Below are 23392 nucleotides of genomic sequence, written 5' to 3'. Positions count from 1 at the left end.
TTTACGTATTCGTTTTCACATCAGATAAAATGCCGGTGGGCGGGACTTCCTGTGCTCGTTCCCGTTCGACCCTCTGTTTATTTTTGCAGAGCCACACATCGTCCATACAGAGGTGAGGTGAATGATTTCTAACATATATGAGCTGAAAAGATCTGTTTAATTTTATAACCACTCTTTTGTGTGCGTCTTATCACCGACATTTAATGATGTGACGTAAAGCCACAAAGCGTTATCATAGCCTGCAGGTTACATTCCCGTTAAACGCGGAAATCGATGTATGAATGTCATAACATTAAATATGATTTTAGATCTGACTAGGATCATTGTAGATGAAAAAAGAGCAAAAGAAATGTGCGAGTATTGCAGGCATAAGGCAGTTATGCAAGCTGCATTGTGAATGATGTCATCGTGTTCCATTTTCAGTGACGCAGTCAACATTAGTTTTATTTTAATTGTTTTGTTTCATTTGACGCGCCGTTTGAAATGATCAAATCTGGAATATTGTTGGTATGATAGAAATGCACCTGTTACAGGAGCGCTCGCGCTGAAAGTAAGCTGCACAACCATGACTTGAGTCCATTAATGACGCCGCATGTGCGTGCGGTTACGTTTATAAATTTGGAGATGTAATGCGTGGGTCGTTGAGTTTACTGAAATCAACATATGTAACGTTAATGTTTGCATGGTGGCGAATAAGTAGTGACTACGCCACGCCGATTTCATTGGTAAAATAACCCGAAGAACACAAGTCTAATCCACTTAAAATGAAAGGCTTGATTTACCGAAAAAAAAATACATTATTATTGGACTAAAACGATTTGTCCACATTTTTAAAAATCCAGACACTGACCACATTAGCGGTCATAGGTTCAAAACCATAAATTACGAAAAACATCAGGAGGCTTCCTACACAAGACACGGGCTTTTACGAAGACACCACGTGGTGTCCCTTTACTAAGGGCTATCTATTGCTGTGTCACTTTTGTCCTTTGTGATTCTGCCTTTATTGTACTTTTAAGGGATGTTTCTTTTACACATGATTTTATATTTTTAAATAACATTATATAGTTTTATATTCACATAAACTATCCGTCTAGTCTATATATTTGGCAGATCTTCATTTCCAAGTGAAAAGGTTTACTATTAATCCAGGTATAGGCTTTTTCTATATACTGCATACATACTGTACATATAAAGACTTTTACTATATCTGTCTCTCTTTTTAAAGTGAAGTTTTTAAATTGAGTCCTAACACTGTGTTTACACCGGGCGCGACGCGACACAAGACAGTAGAAACGCATTACATACCATCATCATTTAAAATTTTGTCCCCACGTGGTCCTGTGTATACGCAGTGTAAGTGAACATTAATTTATATGTCAATGCTTTTATCGTCATGCTAATAATTTATTCATTTCCTTATTTATAGGTCCCACTTTCTTTCATTGAATATCTCACATCATGCCAGACCTCCTTGTGAATAGGAGTTGCTTCCTGTGTTTCTTATTAGTTCTGTTAGCGCCATCTAGCTCACAGCAGGAGGAGGAGAGGAAGCTGTTACTGGTGTCCTTTGATGGCTTCCGGTGGGATTATGTGAATCGGGTGCCCACACCAAATTTCCATGCGTTGATGGAAGAGGGCGTACAGGTGGAGCAAGTGGAAAACACCTACATCACAAAGACCTACCCTGACCACTACACCTTAGTGACGGGATTGCATGCTGAATCCCATGGCATTGTCGCCAACGAAATGTATGACCCGATTCATAACCGGTCCTTTTCCATGGAAGGGCCTGAAGTGTATGAGGCATGGTGGTGGGAGCAGGCTGTGCCGTTGTGGGTGACCAATCAAAAGGCAGGAAGGAAGAGCGGAGCTGCCATGTGGCCGGGATCGGATGTAGCGATTGGTGGAACGTACCCGACGCATTACTTGATGTATAATGCATCAATGCCCTTTGAGAGGCGAGTTGAGAATCTCATTGACTGGTTCTCAGGGCCAGATGCCATCAATTTTGGTGTTTTATACTGGGAGGAGCCAGATGAGAGCGGCCATAATTTTGGGCCGGAGAGTCCGCTAATGGATGGCGTCATTGCAGAGATTGATGAGAAATTGGGATTCCTCAGGGACAAGCTCAAAGCAGCTGGCCTTTATGAGAAAGTCAATCTTATTGTCACAAGTGATCATGGAATGACACAACTGTCACATGATAAGATTATTGAGCTGGACACATATGTCAGTCGAGATCTTTACACTTGGATTGACAAGAGCCCTGTAGTGGGCATTTTGCCCAAAGAAGGTAAGTGTGTATGTTATGCTAATGTGATGATGTGTGTTTTGCACTAGTAATAAGGATAGTATTGTGATCATTGTTGGACAGCAAGGAAAAAAATTGTGTGCCAAATGTTGGTTGGTTCATTGAGTGTTATCTGTTCTTTAACCTAGGCAAACTGGAAGAGGTCTACAAGTTATTGAAGAACGCCAATCCTAACATGGTTGTGTATAAGAAAGAGGAGATCCCAGATCATTACCACTACAGACACAATGTCAGGATAATGCCTGTGATCATAGAGGTCAAAGAGGGATGGACAGTCATGCAGAACAGAAATGGATCTTTTATGTGTGCGTAAACAATACTTAAACAATTTATTATGTTTGTTTAGTTAAAGGGGTGGTTCATCCATAAATTAGAATTATTTTCTTTATTTACTCACCCTTATGTCATTCAAAATATGTATATATTTTTCCTAAAGAAACACAAAATGATATATTTTGAAGAATATTATTAACCAAACAATATTTGGCCCCTATTGATTGACTTCCACTGTATGGACACAAATGTTTGCGTGTTTTCTCAAAAGATATTTTTTTGTGTTCCACATCAAGGTTATTATAGTTTACTAAAGTATTTAAACATATGTCTTAATTTATATAACAGGAAAATATTCTTTGCAAAACGTCAATTTAGAAATGTTACATCAGCAATAAAGGAAAATATATCCTTATAAATATCCTTATGAATCTAATTTGAGCCATTCAAATTATTAAATGCTAAAATTGAAATAAAAATAAACACATATAGTAACATAAAATATAAACAATAAAAAATAAAACCAACAAAAGTACATATCACTATTTAAAAATAAAATATAATTAAATAAAATAAATAATTAAATAAAATATATTATTCAAAATATGAATAAAACTGCAGTAAAAAATCATAATGCTTTTTCACAAAAGAAGAATCATATACAGATTTTGAACCAAAATGAAGGTACGATGACAGAATTTTTGGGTGAACTATCCCTTTAAATATTATACATTTTAAAACAGTTGTGACAAATGCTTGATGTGTGTCTTCTGTTTACAGTGGGAAACCATGGTTATAACAACAGCCTTCCCAGCATGCACCCTGTTTTTGTTGCCCGTGGACCCGCTTTCCGTCGTGACTACACCAAGGCCTCCATGAAGTCTGTGGACCTATATCCTCTCATGTGCGACATTCTTGGTGTCAAGCCCTTGCCCAATAATGGCTCTCTGTCAAACGTGCAAGAACTTTTAGTGGAGACCTCAACCCCAAAGCCAGTAGTAGTACCCGTGCCAAAGGAGCCTTCATACGCCTGGGCGGTGGGATCCATCCTTGGCACCACCCTTGTGGTTGGGTTTCTCTTTATCTTTGTGAAGCAGGTGACACAAAGGCAGCTCCCCCCTCTGCATCTGTCCAACAGTGAGATAACACAGCCCTTACTGTAGGACCAGTTCACATCTGTAAGAAATATTCAGCCTTTCTTATTTTGACATTAGGTTTCTGGTCACTTTTCTTATTGGAGGTTTTCAAAACATGTAGCACTGACCAGTTTCCAGTGCCACGAATCTTATTTCGGTATAAATTCTGTTACTTGGCAGTTACGATTTTCAGAGTCAGGGTGATCACTAGAATCAAAAAGCGATCTGTATTTGTGGTACCATGCCAAAGCTGATTATACCAAAAGCAATATGGGGAACCGTGCTAGAGTTGGACAATGATAGCCCAATCATTGAAATTTAAGCCAACAGTGCCCTCTTTTGGCAAAGCTGTCAATGATAACTTTATTCGTGTCACCTAAAATCTAGCATTCAAAGAAAAAAGATGTTAGCACCCCTAGGTTGTTCCTTTAAATTTGAATCTTTCATTAAAGCAATAGTTCACCCAAATAAGAAAATGCTCTCATCATTCACTCATGCTATCCCAGATCACTTTGATCCAACAAATAATTTTATATTGACATAAAATTTAATACGAAATACAAAGGACAGCTACTTGTGAGATGAGTACATTATGAGGCAATTTTCATATTTATGTGAACTATTTCTGGAACGAATGAGACATCTACTTGGATTTGCACTCTTGGGTTTGCATTCACCGAATATATAAAAAGATGGTTTATGCCATGGTTTAAAATTTAAAGGGACGTTAGTAGCTGTTACTTTTTACAGTTTGTTGCTTTTTCCTATTCCCATAATTATTTTCTTTATTAAAACTTGCAATGCAATTGTTTGGTTAGGAGATATTTAGCGTTTTGAAAAGAAGCAGGTAGTTTTGAGACTACCCCTATGTTGCACTAAGATCAATGTAATTTCATCAGGATAGAGATGAAATATTAGACCTGTAGGATGTTTTAGCTTATCTGCATTTTGCACAATGTGATACCATTTCTAATTAATAGAAAAAAGAGATGGGTGCCAAAATCTTCGTTTTGCTTTAAATTTAATAATAGAATAGTATTTAAAAATCCCTTCATTGGGCAAAAACACTGTGATGTCTTCAACTGGTTCAAAGATGAAGAGAAACAAATATTTATGTTATTTGATATAAATGTTGCTGAAATAGTTTGTAGTGAGTTGCTTGCAGAAATGTTTCTATCGTCAAGGGGGGAATTTCTATATGGACGTGTGCAGAGATTGTTGTGCGTTGTCTAGAGTATTTCCATGATTTACTGGATTAGATTTACATGTTCTGGATTTTACAACCGGATTTCTTATTTTGTCCCATAAGCGATACATTACTTTCAACGTGTTACATTAAAGATAAATAAATGCCTGGTTTGGAAACTCATTTCTTGACTGTGCATATAAATACATGCACCGTGGAAAGCAAAACTCAAACTGGTATAACCGAGGTGTGCCCCCACAGTGCATGAAAATATCCTGCCTTATATTAGTGATCGTTGAGTTGACCTTTATTAATGAGGATGAAGCACATGATGAAGAAACACTATCTGTGCGCTCTGAGAGAGTTAAAGAGGGCAATGCTTCTATTCAATATGACACGTGTGAATGTGAGGATTATATTTCATGTGACTGCTGTCTCTGTTATTGTAGGACATTTTACAACCTTCCCCAGAAACTGAACAGAAGAAATGTCAATGAGATTCACTAGAGAAGCTGATTCTAAATAAATAAGGCTAAATAAGAAAATGTCAGGGTTGAATTTAGTAGTCAGTTGAAGAAAAATCTGATGGTCATCTCAATCCTGACTCTGGTTTGACTGAGGACCACATTGAAGTGGTTCTGTGGTCAGGATAACAAAAACCTCTGGCAGACATAAGAACCCCTGTCTCACACCAACAGGCTATCAAAAAGTCCTGTCATAGAACAAAGAAGAGAAGATTGTACTGACATTTGAAATTGAGTTTTAGTCACATATTTAATTCATTTACAGGGTTTTGTACTGTTCCCCATTTACTTTACCTTCCTTAAAGCACTGACACAACACGGATGCATTAGGGAATGTTGTAGGCATTAAAGTATTAAAAACTTCTTATACATTTTAAATGTATTCCTACTGTATGATACATCATTTAGGTGAATTCTAAGTGTAACTTGATAAAAATATTAAAATAGCTGTGTTAAAAGATATGTGATGTCACCTGTCTGTATTGTTTTGTCTGTATCTTACTGTTGCAGTTTAATAGGTTTCTTTAGTGGACAAATAAGATCAATGTCCCAACACAGTGAAACTGAAGGAGTTCTGCACCACAGACAATAATGTAAAAAAAGAAATGCAAAGAAATACATATTGTATGTAGTACAATAAAAGAATGGAATATAAATATATTTAATTTGGAGTGGAAGGGTAAGTCACTTAACGTGATCTCTAAAATCAGATTTTTCCAATATAGTAACCACTATTTAATTTTATATTTGTAATGTAGTATAGTATTTTTTATTTTATTGAACAAAAAACTAGCCATTGTTACACGCATAAATTGCTCACTAATATGTAAATTTGCTCGCCACTGATTGGTCCACTTTCGGTGTGATAAACACAGATTAAAGTTACTTTGAAACCAAACTAAATGGTACAGGCCTGTGTGAAACTGGGCCATTAGGTCTAATTATCAGACTGCTATAACAAACACTTTAAAAAGTCTACAGAATAAGATGCAGTGTACTATACTTCAAAATAACCAAATAATAAAAATAAACAGTGTGAGAATAAACAGAGTAAGAATCATCCAGACACACAGTCAAATTCACAGGCAAATCTTTAATAGTTGCAAAAATACAAGGGGAAGTCATGTGCATTTAATGCTCTATAACCTAAGAAACTCATGCCTTCAAAGAACAGCAATGATTCATCAAGAGAGCTGGTGAGAAGATTAAAAGAAGACGCTTTCAACACAGCACTACAGCTGAAGAGAAGGCCAATGGAGGTGAAAGGCATGCGTCTGACAAAAAGAAAGGTTAGCAGTGTGTTAAGAGGCAACATAAGCTTTTTGGTTTTGTCTTTAAATGGCATCAATATCAATGTCATCCTCTTCTTGCTCAGACTTCGCAGGTTTTGTGGTCTCCATTTTCAGCTCACGGGCAGAGGAAGAGTATACCACCTGGGGGTAGAAAGAAAGTGCATTTCTATTCTTCTCCACAATAATGATCTTCAAGAAACTTGACATTTTAGCCATGTTTAAGTATGCTGAATAAATAATGAATCTTACAACTCAGGTTCTAAGTTTTGGAAGTTACATATTTATCTTTATAACAAATGAATAACATGTTCTATTGGTGGAACGCATCTAATACTTTGTATCAGATGGCAGAACAGTTGTGAACGTTACCTCAACATTGTCCTCATCGCCTTCATCTTCTTCCTCACTGCCCTCACTCTCTTCCTCTGCCTCCTTGAGCCATTTAACAAAAGGCTCAGCCTTGGCATGAATCTCCTTAGCCAACTCCTTGGAGACATATTTCTTGGAGACCTTTAGCAAAAACATTCAACACACACCAGAAACAGACTGTAAGTATGCAACTTATGTACTTAAAGGTCGAGTCAGTGAAATCTAGCGGCAAGGTTGCGAATTGCAACCAACTGCTCACCCCACCCCTACCTTTGGAAACACTATGACGGCTGACAGAACATGGCAAATTACATGCAAGGGGACCCGTGGTGTATGTAGATAGAAATAGCTCACTTCAAGGTAATAAAAACATAACGCTTGATTGTGCAAGCCCTTTATATACCTCTCCAGGCATAGCTATCATCCCAAAAATTACACACTGGACCTTTAAGTCTGATCATTTTGCCCTGAATTTCATCTCTGAACGCAGCCGCACACCTAACACTAGTGACTGAGCTACCTGGGCGCAAAACAAATGTAGTTGCCATTATATGTGCCCAAGAGTAGGCAGGCAAACAAACTAGTAAAATGAAGAGTGATGGTTTAGAAGACAAGCTGGCAGACCTTGGAATCCTGCAGGTGATATTGGTTCTCACATTTCAGCCCCTTGGACACGGGTTAAGGTGACAAGACCTGCCACAAGTGTCGCCTAGCAACAGGCTACAGACAACATCTTCCCCACAACGATCTCATATTATTAACCATAGGGGAAGTCAAAACGTTCCTATATCTATGACCACGTTCACACAATTCCCAAATACACAACAACCGAATCTTCATTTTGCACAGATCAGGTCTTGAGTAAAAAATAAAAAAGACTTCTAGAGAACAGAGTTATTTGCTGTCTGCTTAATGTATTTTGCATGTTTCATATGACATCTACACTTCAACATTTGTGATTTTCCCCATTATCAGAAAGTGAGCATTTATTACCATTCTGAACGCCTTTTATTTATATCAAGCACTTTATATCATGATGGTTGCTATGCCAACACCGAATGTGTGCGAGTGGACAGATAACCTTTTCAGCCCATGCAAGTATGACATCTTCCTCCAGCAGGTCTGCATCATACAGGGCTTTGAGTATAATGGAAACTCTGGGGAGTAGTTGACTCTGATGCAGCTTCACCAGGCATTCAAATCCACCAAGCAGATATTTTTGAGCCTTCTTATTGTTGTGGCAAAACTGTGAGAAATGATAACCATAGATTAACAAGCCAGTGTGACATCAGCCCTTGAAATGACTTGCAAGTTGTGTACTTGGACAACTCAAGTTGGAGACTTTTCAAGCGACAAATACACAGAAGAGGGAGCGTACCCTGAGGAAGTGACGCTTGTACTTCTTGATCTGTTCACGAATGTTTTCATCAAAGAGCAGTTCGCTCAAAATCAGAGGACCCATGGCCTTCACATCCAACCTTTCAGCCTCAGCCAAAATGTCTTTATCTGCAGAGTCAATTGCTCCACTATCCTTCTTTTGCTGTAGAAACAAAATGACAGGGGCTTAATGACAACAACAAGCACAAAATCAACCCAAAGACCATTTCTGGAAGCACCTTTCAAGATCAAGGATGAAGACAAACACCTTCACAAAGTTGTAAAATATGTTGACCCTCTCCTCGAGTGTCTTCTCCAGGTCTTCGCTGAGCGTGAGACCCTTAGCATGTTCGCTGATCTCCTCCATCCTACGACGCTGTGCCTCCTCTGTGGTATCCTCCGCCCAGTCTTCATCATCATCGTCACCATCCTGCAACAATAAAGATCACATTAAAAAACAGTGAAAAAAGCCTGTTTAACTTTGTTAGTTTAGTTTTGTCACACAGCATTACCACAGCGTCAGGGGCATCAATGTCATTATGGTTCCCAGCCTCTCCACCGCTTGAGCCATTCTCTTTGTCCTTCTTACGATTCTTCTTTTCCTTCTCTTTTTTCACAGATCCACTTTCATTCTCTGTGCAACAGGACAAGACAAAACAACATTTATGTAAGATTATTACATATTAATGATAATGTCCATTGGACACATTAAAGTCCACCATTTAACGCACACTGTGATTCACATTTCACAATTTCTATGAATCACAAGAGACAGCATGAATCTGCTGGCAAGGTTTAAAGGGGGGAAGCCAGTGTTTCATGCATTCAGACTTCTTTACAATGTTAAACTTGCTGGCTTCTCATGCTTGACCGAGTTGAACGTACAACGTAGTATTTTCTGTGCTCGATACACTTCCCCAAGCGTTTGTATAGGTTTCTGAAAGTTTTTTTTTCTAACATAAAAATTCCATTTTGTTACGACTTTTCTTCGTCCCTTATTGGACTATTCCCCCAGAAAATCATGCCGACGGGTAAACCCGCGAGAGCAGGATGAAAGAGCACGCCCACGCATTAACTCTGGAGAGTGTGAAAAAGAGCACGCCCATCAAAGTGCTCCTTCGTTCAGCTGTGTTTGTTTGTTCACTGCATTTCATTGACAAATTTTATATAAAAGGATAAAATCGATGTAACGCTGGATTTGCAGATCGTTTGAAACTGATAGATGGAGCAGTCCCAGGCCTAAATGATGCCAGTCATGAACCGCAAACAATAAATGAAACTGAGTCATATGGCTATGATTTGTTGGCAATCGATGAATAAGGTACACCACATGAACTTATAGTGAATCAAAAGTTATGCAGGGATAGTGCGATGTTGTTTTGTGTGCTAATGCTGTAGTCCCGCCCCCCCAGCACGCGTTTAGTTTGTGGAAACTAATTTCTCTTTAAAGATACGAAGTATGCAATACTAAAGATTCATTTGAGATTCACAGAAACTGAGTGTGTTACATACGCTTTAAATCATTCTCACAACTTCCATAGTGAAAATGGGAGGATCATGTAAAGAATTTGTTGATTTAAATTGCACAAGTTCAGTGTGCTTATACGGTGTGTATTTACCAGGTGGATTCTTCAGAATGAAGGTGCAGAGTTTGTGTCTGGTGTCCAACATGCCTCGGTAGCCACAGGCCTTGCAGGAGTTTCCAATGGTCTGCTTCTTGGGATTAATGTGCTACACAAAGGTTAAAACAGGAAATAAATGAAACCACATGTTGTTTATTGATAAAGATACTTGTAATAATTCAAACCGTATGTTGGGTTTATTGGTAAACAGTGAAACCTAAAGGAAAACTACAGATTTTCAGCTTTCCATGGACACAAAGGAGAGTGAATTTTGTTGATGGCAAATATTGTTCACCTCTCTACTCAAGTACAGGCCTCAGCATTATTTCTCCATTTACAGTGAACAAAAAACATACAAAGAAAATACATTGCAGCATGCCCTGTGAGACAGATACCAGATGAGTTGGAATCATCCAGAATCTTTGGAAAGCCTACAGTACTGCATAGCAGAGAAAAGTTAGGGCAAAAAAAAGCTTGGACAGCAAAAAACTTCTCCTTTTGAGCAAAACAAGTCAGAAAACCTTGTATCAGTTCTGTCAACTTTACACCAAAGAAACAATGTAACAATGAACCTGACAGCCACGTGGGATTGAAGGTTGTGTACAGCTAATGTAATGTGAGGGTTCCCTGGGGACGTGCAACACTCAGCACATACAAGCTATACAGGTGACCCTATAGAGACCAACATACTCAGCAACATGCAAACAAACATAGATGGCAGCTGGTGCATCGGGGGCATCCAGTTCAACAATTTTAAAGGAACCCATCATGTGTGTCCAGCACACATTCATCAACAGGTCACGGTCAAAATGATAAGTTCAATATATTGTTGGAAAACAAAACAAGTGAAGCTGGTGGGCACTTCAATAACACAGAAGTTGAAAGAGGGACTATGAAGTTCTTGATTCATAACGTATAAAGTGAAATATAAATAAAGTGGAATAATCACAGGTCTATTTACCAAATCAGTTTCTGGATTGTCACACTCGGGACACAGCACAAACTTGCGAATGAACCCATCCAGCATGTCTTGCAGTTTGTTTGCCTCGTGAGATCCATTGACGATGTAGCGGTCATTCTTGGAATCAAACTGGGTCTGGGCTCCCAATTCACAACCGAAGAATTTGGTAGGATCTAAACACAGTCAACAATATTAAGTATTGGTAAATATAAAATGTATCTGTTAAATATAAATATGAACAGATTTAGGCTTTAAATGCAATGCTCACATGTCGGAGGCCTGTTCAGAGCCTTGGCAACATCAACCATGTTGACTATGACGGTCTTAATTCCATTCCCCTTGCCTTCCACCTGACGCAATAAAACAGAAGCTTGGTTTCCAGAACAGGTTAACATTATTTTCAACAGTGTGTTGGACTCATTTATCCAATACCCACCTTAGCAATGATACGGGGCATTTTATAGCGGTAGAACTGATCTAACACGCTGCGGTTGACATTGAGGGACATTTTGGCTTGCCGTATGGACTATCAGCAAGATGAGAAGATCTTGAATTGGCAATTATTTGTGTCTTCTGTTTGGCGAGCAGGGGATGACATAAACAACTGCAAGTGTACTCCGTCTCTGACATGAAAAGGGTACGGCCACTGAGGCGCCAGGCTTCGAGCTCGTGGACTAAGTTCCCCCCAAACAGGTTCCGACAGCTGCACTATAGCACTGCGATATGAACAAGAAAATATAAATTAAGAGATGAATACAACAAGCAACACACAACCTGGCACAATTACATGGCTGGTATCGACCTCAACAAACATAAAACTTGAGGCAGCCATAGGCCCATTCTCTTCTAGATTGAATCAGTCTCTATTAGTGCCACTTGTAAGTGGTAAAACAGTATGCATGTCCCAGGCCAGGCATTGCGGTGTACTGAAAACCAGTTTAGTGGCTAAGCCATGTACATCATACTGCCCCCAAACATTTAGATGAAACATTTATTTAGTTTTGTATTTAGTTTATTTTAATTTCATAGCGATGGGATAAAACCCCAAACAGGCCGCTGTTAAGCAACCCAATGCTGCAGAGTGCGTCACAGCATAGGAGTACCGGAGGACGCCATTTTAATGGCTGCGATATGCAAACATATGAAGACTGATGTGCACATCACACGCAGACATGATTAAACGAACCAACTATCGCGAGAATACGCGAACACACGAGAGTTAATGCATTAGAAATAACAAAATCAACGTACCTTTCCCATCCGTAGCTCCTGTCGTCCAGGTACTCACCGTTTACGCAAAACAAAGACATAAACACACCGCTGGTCGCCCTGAGAAGAGGTGAACTGCTGGTTTTGAGCGGTCAGGTTAGTTTGAAGCGCTAGATAGCGGACCGCACAGCTGGGTTGTTACACCACCTTGCGAAGAGGAGTGATAAACCCTGGAGAGAAAACTCACGACGCCCTCAACTCAAGGGACCTGAAAGAAAACAGCACGAGTGAGCAAAACAATACAACCAGCGATGTGGTTTTCAATGGTTGATACAAACTTATGCCATTGTAAGACGACAAGTTATAAAGCTAGTCAGCTAACATATGGCAGGGTTAGTAGTATAACAGTGCGCGGTGTCTTTTCATTTGGAGTCTGAACACGCGACATAAATACATTTAATATAAGTATATACAAACATATAAAGAACTTTAACATGATGACTTGCTCAGCTTCTGGGTTTTCATTCTCGTAAACTCACCTCTCACACGCTTCCACTCGTAAGCCAGTAAAGCCACAATGAGCGCAAGAGACCTCGTGACTTCCAATCTTAACTCGGCTACAAACTAGATACGCCTCCTTTGCCTAAACCACGGTTTTGATTGGCTTACCGCTCCGTTGGTTTCTCGTTATTTGTCTAATTCGCAATCAATCAAATGCGCGAATTGCATTGTTTTTAGTAAATGGTTAATGACTACCTGTAAATAAGTAATTTGGTTGAATAGGTTGATGCAGAATGTTTACATAATAGATACTTTTTGTTTGTATGGCTATTTGTGAGAGCCAATTTGTTTTTCATTTAACAGTAATTCTTTTTGCAGAATTATATTTACACAATCTTGTACATCGTTTGAATAAAAATGACTTGTGGAGACTGTCGAAGGGGCCCTTGATATTTTTTATTTAAATTGAAAAATGGTAATAGGTATGAGTGAGCTGGTTAGGAATAAAATAAAACTTCCTCTCCTCATACTGTTGACTTAAAGACCATTTAATATGTAGACATCTGTAAAGGCATATAACATTATGCTTCCGGAAGCGACGCAAATTCCCAAATAACCAGGGAAAGTAAATAGCACACAGAGGGAATTCTCTGGATGTGTTTACAAACATGTGTAACAAAAGATTCCTGGCAAAGCACATCATGATGCAGGCCAACGGAGAGGAATGTGGAGGACAAACAGCCAGTGCTTCAATAGGATTACCTGTGGCATTGTGAGGGTTTAAAGGGTTTAATGGCACAGTGGCAAAAACATAAATGTCCTACACGTACTGTAAAAACATCTTTGATTATAAGTATAACTTATTACTTAAAAACGTTCAGTATGTGCATGTACCCTGAGAATCAAAGCTGTGGTTTTATCATTACAAGTCTTTATTATTTCATCTGAATTACTGTAGAATTAAATATAGTTCACAACTTGTTTTGACAGCCTATATTATATTTGTTGGCTAATATTTACTTTAATTAAATTATCTTTAAAGTAATGTGAAATGATAAACAGCTCGCATATGTGGTCAATGATTTAATTGTGCAAAAGGGTTGATGTTGAGTGTTGATGTTAAGCACATGAGCTCATCACACATTTTGTGCAGTGATGTGCTACATGACTCTCATACTTCACAAATACAATACAGCACTGTGGAGAATTTAAATTCCTCAGTGGGGTCGAGCATTTGTTATTTGTATATGAAATTTAATACAGGCATTCATCTGGAATCATCATTTGAGAACCTACAGAACCTACGGTTATCATTCAAAGCAACTTTCTTATTTAAATAGTTCAAAATCTTCAATGAGATTTGCAAAATCAAAATGTTATATATTTTTCTTCACTGCCAAAATGCTAAGAGGATATTTATTCTCACAACACACAGTTTTTTTTCTATCTTTTATACTTTCTAATATGGGAAAGATGTCTTCTCAAAATAAAATACACTCTTTAGGACTTATTTACATAGATCAATGTCAGCATTTATATAGCTGTTAAAATCTGTTGAGACCAGGTTGTTCGGCACATGTGCAATTGTGCACATGTTTTAAATTTTTCAGTGCTTGCTTATTACTATATAGCTATGGGAACATATACTGTAACAACAGATTTCAAATTGAATTGAAATTGATCTGTCTGAGGCATTACAGAATATCTTTAAAATCCTTCCGACTTTTTTATTTAAACATTTATCATAGTTTTGCTTGTATATCTTCTGGGAAAATGTATTCCCCCAAATTTACTTTGTAACCAAGACAACATAGGGATGGATGCTTAAAGGAACAGTTTGCCCCAAAATGAACAATCTGTCATTATTTACTCACCCTCAAGTTGTTCCAAATCTGTATACATTTCTTTGTTTGATAAACACAAAGAAATATATTTGGAAGAATGCTTGTAACCACACAGTTCTTGGTTGGAGCACGGCTTTAGATAAAAGATAAAATTTGTTTTTTAAATCCATGAGAGTGAAGAAATCCTATTTAAATTGTATTTTATTTGACCATGCAACATATCAAATTTAAAAGTGATTCCAATTCTTCCTGCTTTTTACTGGTCCCACCACAAAAAAAGTATGAAATAATATCTAGTTATTTGTTTGTTGTTTTTATACCTATGTAATCTTAATAAATAAGGGAATGGTGCCATGAAAACTACTGTATTAGCCTATAACTCAAAATTGCTAATATTGTTGAAGACAACTAATCAGTAGGTAATAAATCAAGTAAACAAAGTATGCAACAGCACAGATAAATGCAAAAAAAAAACCATACAAATAATCAGTGCATTTCAGGTGTTTAAGGTTGGTCTAATAATATTAGTTATCAGGTACAGAAATTAAGATGGCCTTTTTGCTTTGGATTAAGTATAAATACTAGTTAGATTATTTTTACTTATAAATAGTGGCAGATAACATTATTATTTGCACCTCAGTATTGTTGTGCATTAAACATTATGCAATAATAACAGACAGTAAATCAATATATTTATAAACAATATTAAAATGATGGCAATTTATTGAGATATTAAAGCCCTAAGCCTACCCCTAACCTTACCCTAAACCTAAAGTTTATGAATAAAAATGAATTTTGAGACTTAAGTCAATTTTATTGAAAACAAATGCCTTTATGATCTGTAAAGTAATAAAAAAGGTTAAAGAAGGTTTTCAGCGCGATTAGTACCACGGTCTCCCATGCCGCGCTGTAGACTTTACACTTTATGTCTTATTATCTTATTACACTTTCTCTATTCCAATCACATATTGGTGGGCGGAGCTAGTGTAAATAGTATCTGCCAACAAGGCCGGCTATTTGTACTCAGTGTAAATAGACACTACGATTATGTAACTCCGGTTAAATAATGATAATGTAAATACTTTATAGTCTTCACTGTATTAAATAAAGTATTGATTCAACTTTACAAAAGTTATAATTTATTTAGTGAAGATTAGTCAGTGTTTATTGTATTCGTCTAAATGTTGTTGGATAAAAAAGGATACGTTTATTATGGTGCTATCCCTTTAAGAGATACACGGATCTAAAACAGGCATTTTCGAAACGGAAATGAGCATCCCCATGTCCTACTCACTTCGAAAGGCTGAGCCCTTGAAGTTAACTCTTAGAAGGGTGTAGGGCATTACTGTCTCTCGTATATACGTTCTGAACTCCCTTCACATGACTGGCCAAATGTTAGCTTGACAACACCGCGCGTGCACTTTGAGTCCAGCGCTCGTTTGATGAAAATAAACAACATGTTTAATACTTCTGTTAAATATTGTGTAATTATGTCCTATTTCGCTTTGTTTTTTCACTTCAGTTGGTATTAATAAAGGGAATATATGATAAAGGAAACATGTAAACAAGTAGCTATTTTAAACATATTAAACCTACTTTCCTAAAACGTAAAATACTTTTCCTTTAAACTAAATAATTAAAAAAATACCAAATAATAATGTTAAAAAATTATGAATCACTGACAAAAATAATATAAAATAAAAAATACGAAGTAAATGATTGTACATACATTTGTAGGTAACTTCAAAATCCCGTATCATATTTGTTTCAAAATGAGTTGCGACAACTCGTAATCCAAGATCACGTGATCACACACGGAACTCACTTCCTTGAAGTGACCATGGCATGTGCCCTCCGCTAAGGGACATGTTCTTCGCGCATGTCATGCAGTCCTTTATGTCAAGTCCTGCTGTGATTTGTCAGATGCCCTGCAGATGGCAGTATAGCCTTAAAGGTCAATTGGCCGTGATACTCAGGCTATTAATATCTGTCCTGCACTGAAGGAAAGACCCCAAAAGTCCAGAATGAGGTGACAATTCACTCCGAGAAAGCTTATTTTCCATTTTCCGGGAAGAGGAAAGTGCTCATTTTCCATAAGTCTTTTTCAAGAGGGATGAATATGTAAATTCTAAAATTATTAGGCAGTGAAGCACCCAACAAAAGAAAAGGGAAAATCGCTAATGCTATAAAGAAGAACAGTGGCTTTAAAATGTAAACAAACACAGAAATGTACTGTCCGACCACGAATAGACCTGTATTGTAAAGCCCAAGAATAGCTACTTCTAACACAAAATGCACAAATAAGGCATTTGGACAATACAACGAACAGGGTTCTGCATGTTACTTTTTGAACGTTTTCGTTGGCTTTAATACCCATAATTCCATGTGTTGTGTTTTGTACTCTTAGTGACATTGAAACCCAACAACAATACACATTCTTCACATAAACATCCCACTGTGATTAAAGAAAGAGCTATTTCACTCATACACTCAACTGTGAGTGAATGCATGTTGAGTTGTGGTTAATAGTCAACATAATGTTGTTTAGAGTAACTGGAGTGCAAAGTATGTAATAACAGCTAATGGCACTGGTCATGCAGGGTCAAATATATGTCAGGATGTGGAAACAGTGACTCATCCCATCCCATATGGAGGACAGTACCCAGAATACTGTTCTGGTATAATACATGTCATTGTTAATAGAAAATGGAGCCTTTGTTTATTCAGATCTGCTCTAGTGTATGACAGGGTGTTTTACGTTGATGTCACATTATGTGGTTGTGCAGCCTGCGTCTATCATATTTGTCATAACTTAAAGGAAAGGACTAGTTTAATTATAAACTTGTTTAGGATATATATATATATATATATATAATTGTATATGAATATTATTATAAATGACCAATACTAATTAGAAATGAGTATTTCCTGATTGAAGGATTTTATTAATGCATTTAGTTCTCCAGCAACAGATAATCTTATTTAAGACAATGAATATGTACTGGCCTAGTAATGAAACAGATGTATCACGAAACAACAACTTCCGATGGAATACATTAATACAGTACATTACATTATGTCTTTACATAATAAATATATAAAGTATGGATACTTCAAAAAATGACTAAATGTAATACATCTCACCATTGTTTTTCACATGAAATAATGGTTCTTGTTGTTTTGCAACATCTTACAGTTTTTCCAACTTTCTTGGCACATTTCACAACCCTGTAAAAACTTTGTTACATTCCAGATGTAAAGCTACAAAATGGCTTGAAATGCTGTGACGAAATAAACAATTTATAAGTAATACAAACATGTATTTAAAGTGACATTTGCAAAATTGTTCACAGACATTAAGGGTGATTTCCGGAACAGGGTTTATTTTAAGATTACGAAATTAGGATTAGATTTTATGTAAACCCTGTCAGTAAAACCGCCCCCTTAAAACTGCAAAAAAAATTGAAAAAAATCCTTTATACAAAGTAATATTACACTACAGGTGAAATGTTTAGAGTCATTAGACTGAAATATTTATGGTAAAAAAATAACAATTATTTTATACTGCTTTTAACTGCTTTGTCTTATTTTTGTAGACAGAAATAGTGTCGACATTTGAATTCATTTCACTTCAAAACTCAAATTTTATTACAAATGTTCTTGGAATGGATGACTTGGAGTGAATAATGAAGAACAGATGACCCAGTAAGAGCTCAAAGTAGATGGACATTTCTTTAGTGTTAAAAAGCATTTAAGGGTTCAGGTTGATATAATGCCAAGAATTCATTTTTTCAAGATCTAGGCAAAAGGTTACTGCTATCATAAGGAAGATGCTTTTATAATAGACATTCTTCAGTTAGATAGTTATAAATAGTGTATACTGAACATCTGTAGTTTTTGATGAATATTTTGTGATTTTTAACGTCCTTAACTTGGTTTATGTTGTGTCCAACAACAAGTTTACATACATAAAGGGTAAAAACACAATTCCTACTCTAATAAGAGGCAGTTATAGGCTTATTCGAGATGCGGGTTGCCACGTATGAAAAGAAGATTAGAGCAGGCGGCTGCAGTAAGAGGAGGAGTGAAAACAGCACAAGACTCTTTCCAAATCGCGCTATTGAGTCGACTGGAAACGTCAATGGAACGGATCGTGTTCGCGTTTTTTATCGCATTTTTCTTGGACAAACTGAGTTTAAAAGTGAGAAATGTTCTAAAACTTATATCAGACGCAAACTCATAGCCATGTAAAGTCTATAAAAAATAATTCCGATATTTTTTTGACAAACGAATGCTTAAACATATTAGAACTTAGAAAGTTTCCATTTTATACAAAGAAAATTATTTAAAAACTGTATGTGATATTTAACTTTCAGGAGAGTTTATATAGGCCTATTGTGTAAATTCTGTAACTATTTCGAGGAAGCACAGAGCATATTTTAAGGACAAATTGCAATAATTGTGGATAAATTACGTTTATGTAAAATTAAATATGGAAGCTGTGAAAAAGGAAGTAAAATTGTTTTTTTAATGAATAACTTATGTTCGCTAAGACTCTATTCCCAAATATAATTTTTAAATCACCATGTTTTAGTATTTAAGAATTAATTGAGACAATATTAAAAAACGCTGTCAAAAGTTAAACATAAAAAGCTGGAACGTATTCGATTACATAAATGATAATTTCGTGTTTTGTATATATTCATTCATTTATTGATTGATTGATTTTTTAATCTTTCTTTTTTGTCTTTGTTGTTTGTTTTTTATTATCTTTTATATGTTTTTCTTGTCTCAGCCCCCCTAAAACGTATGTTTTTGAATGCAAGCTGTATACCACCTTGTTTTGTAATGTTTTTTGTTATACTTTAATAAAAAAGCGCTTTATATCAGATTAAATCGGTGCAATTGAATTGCCACTGCTTTTACATGAAGGCAATATATTTCACATAGATGTGTTTTTTCCACATATAAATCATACAAAAAAAAAACAATTTTCGTTAATGGCCTTAATAATGGAACCCGTATGAAAAAAGATATCAGCTGACATTTTCGCCCAATGAGCATTTAAGCTGTGTCGTCAGCAACTCGTTCGCTATTCATCAACGCAGTCGGGGGGAAGCAACTGCGCTCGCCTGCGGATTTTGGCGAGGCTGACGCGAGAGTTTTTTGGCAAACGTCAGCATGACATCATAGCAAGGCGGACACATTTCTAACCAGCATGCATCTTACGCTGATCAACAGAGACGGATTTTGCACAGAATTTGGCCATCTCGAACAAGCATAATGTTACCTTACTTCTTGACTGATTCTCAAATGATTGGTTCGGCGAATCATCTGTGTAATCCGCTCCTTTCGGTCAGCCCACTCTGATCTGATTGGTCAGATGGTCTAGTCTGCCGTGAGATTGGTAAACCGCGTTCAGTGTCGCAAATGGAACGTAGGCAGCCGTTACACTGAGTGACGCAAATCTGACCCGGAACTGAAATTAAAATGACAGACGACTCGTTCGCGTGATTATGAGTCGACTCCTTTTTTCCCAAGCCAATATACATACATACATTCACACACAGCAACATTGCACACTACGTGAAATGTAATTTTAAGTACAATGTAATAGTTAATCTTTAACCAAACTTTTACTCTGGTAACAGAATAATATCAAGCTTTCTTAAGTATGGTAGGCCATTTACGGTAGAGTTTTTACTTTGCAATTTACAGACATTGCCGATTTGCACAGGATTAAGGTCACAGACAACCTCTGCAATCATAACAAATGACTATAGGTCCCCAGGTAATACTAATCCTGTGCTAATAGGGCGTATTAATGCAATTCTTTGAAAATTAATCATATCTTACGCGTTTCACTTTCAGAACCCTCTGCAGTTTCTGGTTGGTGAAACTTAAAGAAAATAGTTTAATTTAGCAGATGATGTACATTGCGGCACACAGCAGTGTTATGCAGAAATGCTGTTCCACCGTATTTGAACTGATACTTTCATAAATTAACATTTCGTTATAACATTCAAATACGTTGTGCATAGAGCTTATTAGGAAGACATCCCTAATGACAAAGCTTTCATGTAGCTCAGTGGTAAGAGCATTCTGTTAAGGTTGTGGGTTCGATTCCAGGGGATTGCTGATACTTAAGTATAAATGTATAGGTAACTGCAATGTAAGTCGCTTTGGATAAAAACGTCTGCCAAATGTACAACGTAAAGGTAAATGTACATCCAAAACATTTTGGGAGAAGGCTAATGAGTTCAGTTCTGAAAACTTTTCTCATCTCTGATTTAGTTATAAACAAAAGATCTAATTACATTTTTATCCGATTAATTGAAATAATACTGTATTATCAAAATGAACGTTAGTTGCAGCCCTAATATCTTTATATGATATGTACCATTTAGCACACACTTATTTTATGTACAAAGTAGAGGAAAACAATAGAATATTTTTTTCATCAAAAGAACAGCATTGCAGAGGTGTAGTAAAAACTGGACTCAGTTAGCCTAACAATATACGAAGTAAAGTTTTTTGGGGTGGGGGGATAGGAAAGTAGAAAAGAAGTAGAAGACTGTTCTTATGGGTTCGATGTTTACGGAAGAAAAGTGTTTTTAGCCGATTCTTAAAGACAAGAGGGAGATCATTCCAGAGTCATGGAACACATCCAGGCAAAGTGAGTGATTTTTTTCCCTTTGTGGGATGGCACCACCAGACGTTGTTTGATCGCAGAGTGCATGGATTGGGCGGATACATAAATCTGAATTAGCGAGTTAAGATATGGAGTTACCGAACCACTGGGGGTTTTGTAGGCCAAGAGCAGAGATTTGAAATGGATGCAAGTGAATTAACGGTACCTCATATACAGTATCAGGCCACTTATTGTTGTGATAGATGCTTCAGCTCGGTGGAGACCCGCCATACAAGAGCAACCAGTATCTCCACTCTTCCGTTATTAGTATGGTGTTTTTTCTGTGTGGTATATTACTGAGTTTTCTTATCTAAAAGACTACATTTAAAGTTTCTAAAAATAATACATTTTGTTCTTATATAAAAGCATACATTTACGATAGTTATAGAAGTTCATGTACTTCTCTGATTTTAACAAAGGCTTTGGGCCTCATAGGATGGGCACCAAGCAGATATGGACCTCACATCTGCTTAGCATCACACACACACACACACGCTTTTGAAGACACTAGTTGGTACTAGTCACAGACGAACACAGTATACACTATTATATTGATTGAAGCACATGTTTACCCTTTAAATACACTAAACAAAGGTGTAGTAAATAACAACGTAACATACAACTGCAATTTTAAGATGTATGTATGTGCATTTCATTTTTAAGCTTTTAAAAGGTTTTGCCACAGTTAAATACTGATATATGGCGCTTGACATTTAACTGTGGAAGGTCAGAAAAGGATGGACTATCAAAAATAGGTTTTGTCATGTGAAACCTGGTTGGTAGAAGGTGATGTCAGGTAAAACATGATTGGTTTAAACTGTGATAACAACTTGAGAACAATGTATAAATATGGAGTCAGATGTGTATTCGATGGACAAATTCATATGAACTCTGAGTGTCTCACTTTGCGTGCTTGGGCAAATAAAGTTTAATAAACCCTTGTCTCTGAGATTTCTTTCTGTGACGGAAAGCCGATTCACCTCAACATTAGTTGTAATGCTCGTATGAGGTGTTTTTTAAGGCAATACGATAATGGCATATTTCACAAAACTGCAATGGCAACAATTTTTTGTCGTATTTATAAGTCACGTGACCATTCGAGGTATGTTTTGGCAGAACATTTAGAAGGATGGGATGTAAGGAATTCACATTAATATGGACTTCACTCACAGTAGCACTATGCACGAAAGTTTGTTTGCAACCTGCCATTAAACGTACAAAGAAGAAGTTCTGCCACAATGACTTAACGCAAGAAGAATCTAAACATTCTTTAACCAAATAACATCATTTACTGGAAACGCAGTCATTCTGTTTTGTTTTAATCGACATTTAGAAAACAATCTGTAATTGAAACCTGGCTTATGTCATGTACAAATTTCTACTGACTTTCCCACTGTGCATGTAAGTAAATTTAACGGTGCTTTCATAGTTGTGCATCGAAGAACATTCAACTCTGAGAGAAAACGTAAAATAATTGAATATATCTTTATATGATATATCAGGCCTGCTTATCTTCCCACTATGTAATACATGGCTAGTGTGAAAAATATTCACCAGAGCTGTTTTTATGGTGTTTTGAGCATGCTCCTGCAACACCACTTCCATTGTTTTCCACTGGCCAGCTAATAAAACGGAAGTTTCAAGACAAGTATGTCACATTATTTACTTCAGCGTTAAAAAATAAGGTGGATAAAAAGTAATAAGGTTGATAAAGGCACTTATAGGATTTTCTTTTTCACAATAACTTTAGAAAAGAAGGAAGATGAAGACTCAGCATCTAGAAAGCTCCTGTTGTCCTTCAAACACCCTTTGATCTTGCGCAGATCTGAACTCGAAAGGTTGGTCTTCATGTTCAAGATAGCCAGAATATGCTGCTCACTAGCAGAGAATAAAAACATAAATGGTAAATGAAGCGTTTCACAAAGCAATGCTTAAACATTATGACTGTTGCTTGTTACGTGCCGGGAGATCAAGTTTTTAATGTCATCATGAAATTTCAGTTTTGGGGTGGAATAGTATAGATTGTTCAGAAAACTAATTATTTTTCACATATGTGACATTATTGCAGCACCTCTATTCCCATAAATTCGTTG

The 23392-nt window shown here is 36.8% G+C and overlaps 3 protein-coding genes across 5 annotated transcripts in view; 1 reads left to right on the top strand and 2 right to left on the bottom strand.

The window, feature by feature from the left end:
- Positions 1 to 24: 24 nt before the first annotated feature.
- On the top strand, positions 25 to 5893 carry enpp5 (ectonucleotide pyrophosphatase/phosphodiesterase 5). Its single transcript, XM_056764859.1, has 4 exons — positions 25 to 112; positions 1430 to 2296; positions 2443 to 2619; positions 3368 to 5893. The coding sequence occupies exons 2-4, from the start codon at positions 1462 to 1464 to the stop codon at positions 3748 to 3750; spliced, it is 1395 nt and encodes a 464-aa protein (XP_056620837.1). The 5' UTR covers positions 25 to 112; positions 1430 to 1461; the 3' UTR covers positions 3751 to 5893.
- A 613-nt stretch (positions 5894 to 6506) lies between these two features.
- eif5 (eukaryotic translation initiation factor 5) lies at positions 6507 to 16362 on the bottom strand. Of its 2 annotated transcripts, none has more exons than XM_056765143.1 (12): positions 16338 to 16362; positions 12306 to 12531; positions 11491 to 11770; positions 11323 to 11404; positions 11055 to 11227; positions 10091 to 10202; positions 8984 to 9105; positions 8740 to 8901; positions 8473 to 8634; positions 8176 to 8340; positions 7095 to 7235; positions 6507 to 6866 (listed from the first exon to the last, which is right to left on the bottom strand). In XM_056765143.1, the coding sequence occupies exons 3-12, from the start codon at positions 11560 to 11562 to the stop codon at positions 6768 to 6770; spliced, it is 1290 nt and encodes a 429-aa protein (XP_056621121.1). In that variant the 5' UTR covers positions 11563 to 11770; positions 12306 to 12531; positions 16338 to 16362; the 3' UTR covers positions 6507 to 6767. The 2 variants fall into 2 exon arrangements, with proteins under 2 accessions (XP_056621121.1, XP_056621120.1); XM_056765142.1 differs by lacking the exon at positions 16338 to 16362 and adding an exon at positions 12803 to 12867.
- Positions 16363 to 17538: 1176 nt separating this feature from the next.
- Positions 17539 to 23392, bottom strand: part of LOC130434458 (tumor necrosis factor alpha-induced protein 2-like) — a 30545-nt gene continuing 24691 nt past the window's right edge. For both annotated transcript variants that reach the window (XM_056764640.1, XM_056764639.1), the window contains one exon: positions 17539 to 23177. In XM_056764640.1, coding sequence (XP_056620618.1) covers positions 23018 to 23177 — 160 coding nt within the window. In that variant the 3' untranslated portion in view covers positions 17539 to 23017. The remainder of the gene's footprint in view (positions 23178 to 23392) is intronic.

Source organism: Triplophysa dalaica, chromosome 13, assembly GCF_015846415.1.
Source record: "Triplophysa dalaica isolate WHDGS20190420 chromosome 13, ASM1584641v1, whole genome shotgun sequence".
Classification (NCBI taxonomy): Eukaryota; Metazoa; Chordata; class Actinopteri; order Cypriniformes; family Nemacheilidae; genus Triplophysa; species Triplophysa dalaica.
Note: the sequence above shows the minus strand (reverse complement) of the source record. Positions and strands in the feature narration are given on the sequence as shown.

What these genes read in the sequence shown, in the direction of transcription:
- enpp5 (XM_056764859.1), top strand. Translation starts at nt 1,462, where the DNA reads ATGCCAGACCTCCTTGTGAATAGGAGTTGCTTCCTGTGTTTCTTATTA. An exon ending in GGGCATTTTGCCCAAAGAAG is followed by an intron (nt 2,297 to 2,442) that starts GTAAGTGTGTAT and finishes TCTTTAACCTAG; the next exon opens with GCAAACTGGAAGAGGTCTAC. An exon ending in CAGAAATGGATCTTTTATGT is followed by an intron (nt 2,620 to 3,367) that starts GTGCGTAAACAA and finishes TTCTGTTTACAG; the next exon opens with TGGGAAACCATGGTTATAAC.
- eif5 (XM_056765143.1), bottom strand. Translation starts at nt 11,562, where the DNA reads ATGTCCCTCAATGTCAACCGCAGCGTGTTAGATCAGTTCTACCGCTAT. An exon ending in TATTTTACAACTTTGTGAAG is followed by an intron (nt 8,635 to 8,739) that starts GTGTTTGTCTTC and finishes TTGTTTCTACAG; the next exon opens with CAAAAGAAGGATAGTGGAGC. An exon ending in ACAAGCGTCACTTCCTCAGG is followed by an intron (nt 8,341 to 8,472) that starts GTACGCTCCCTC and finishes CATTTCTCACAG; the next exon opens with TTTTGCCACAACAATAAGAA.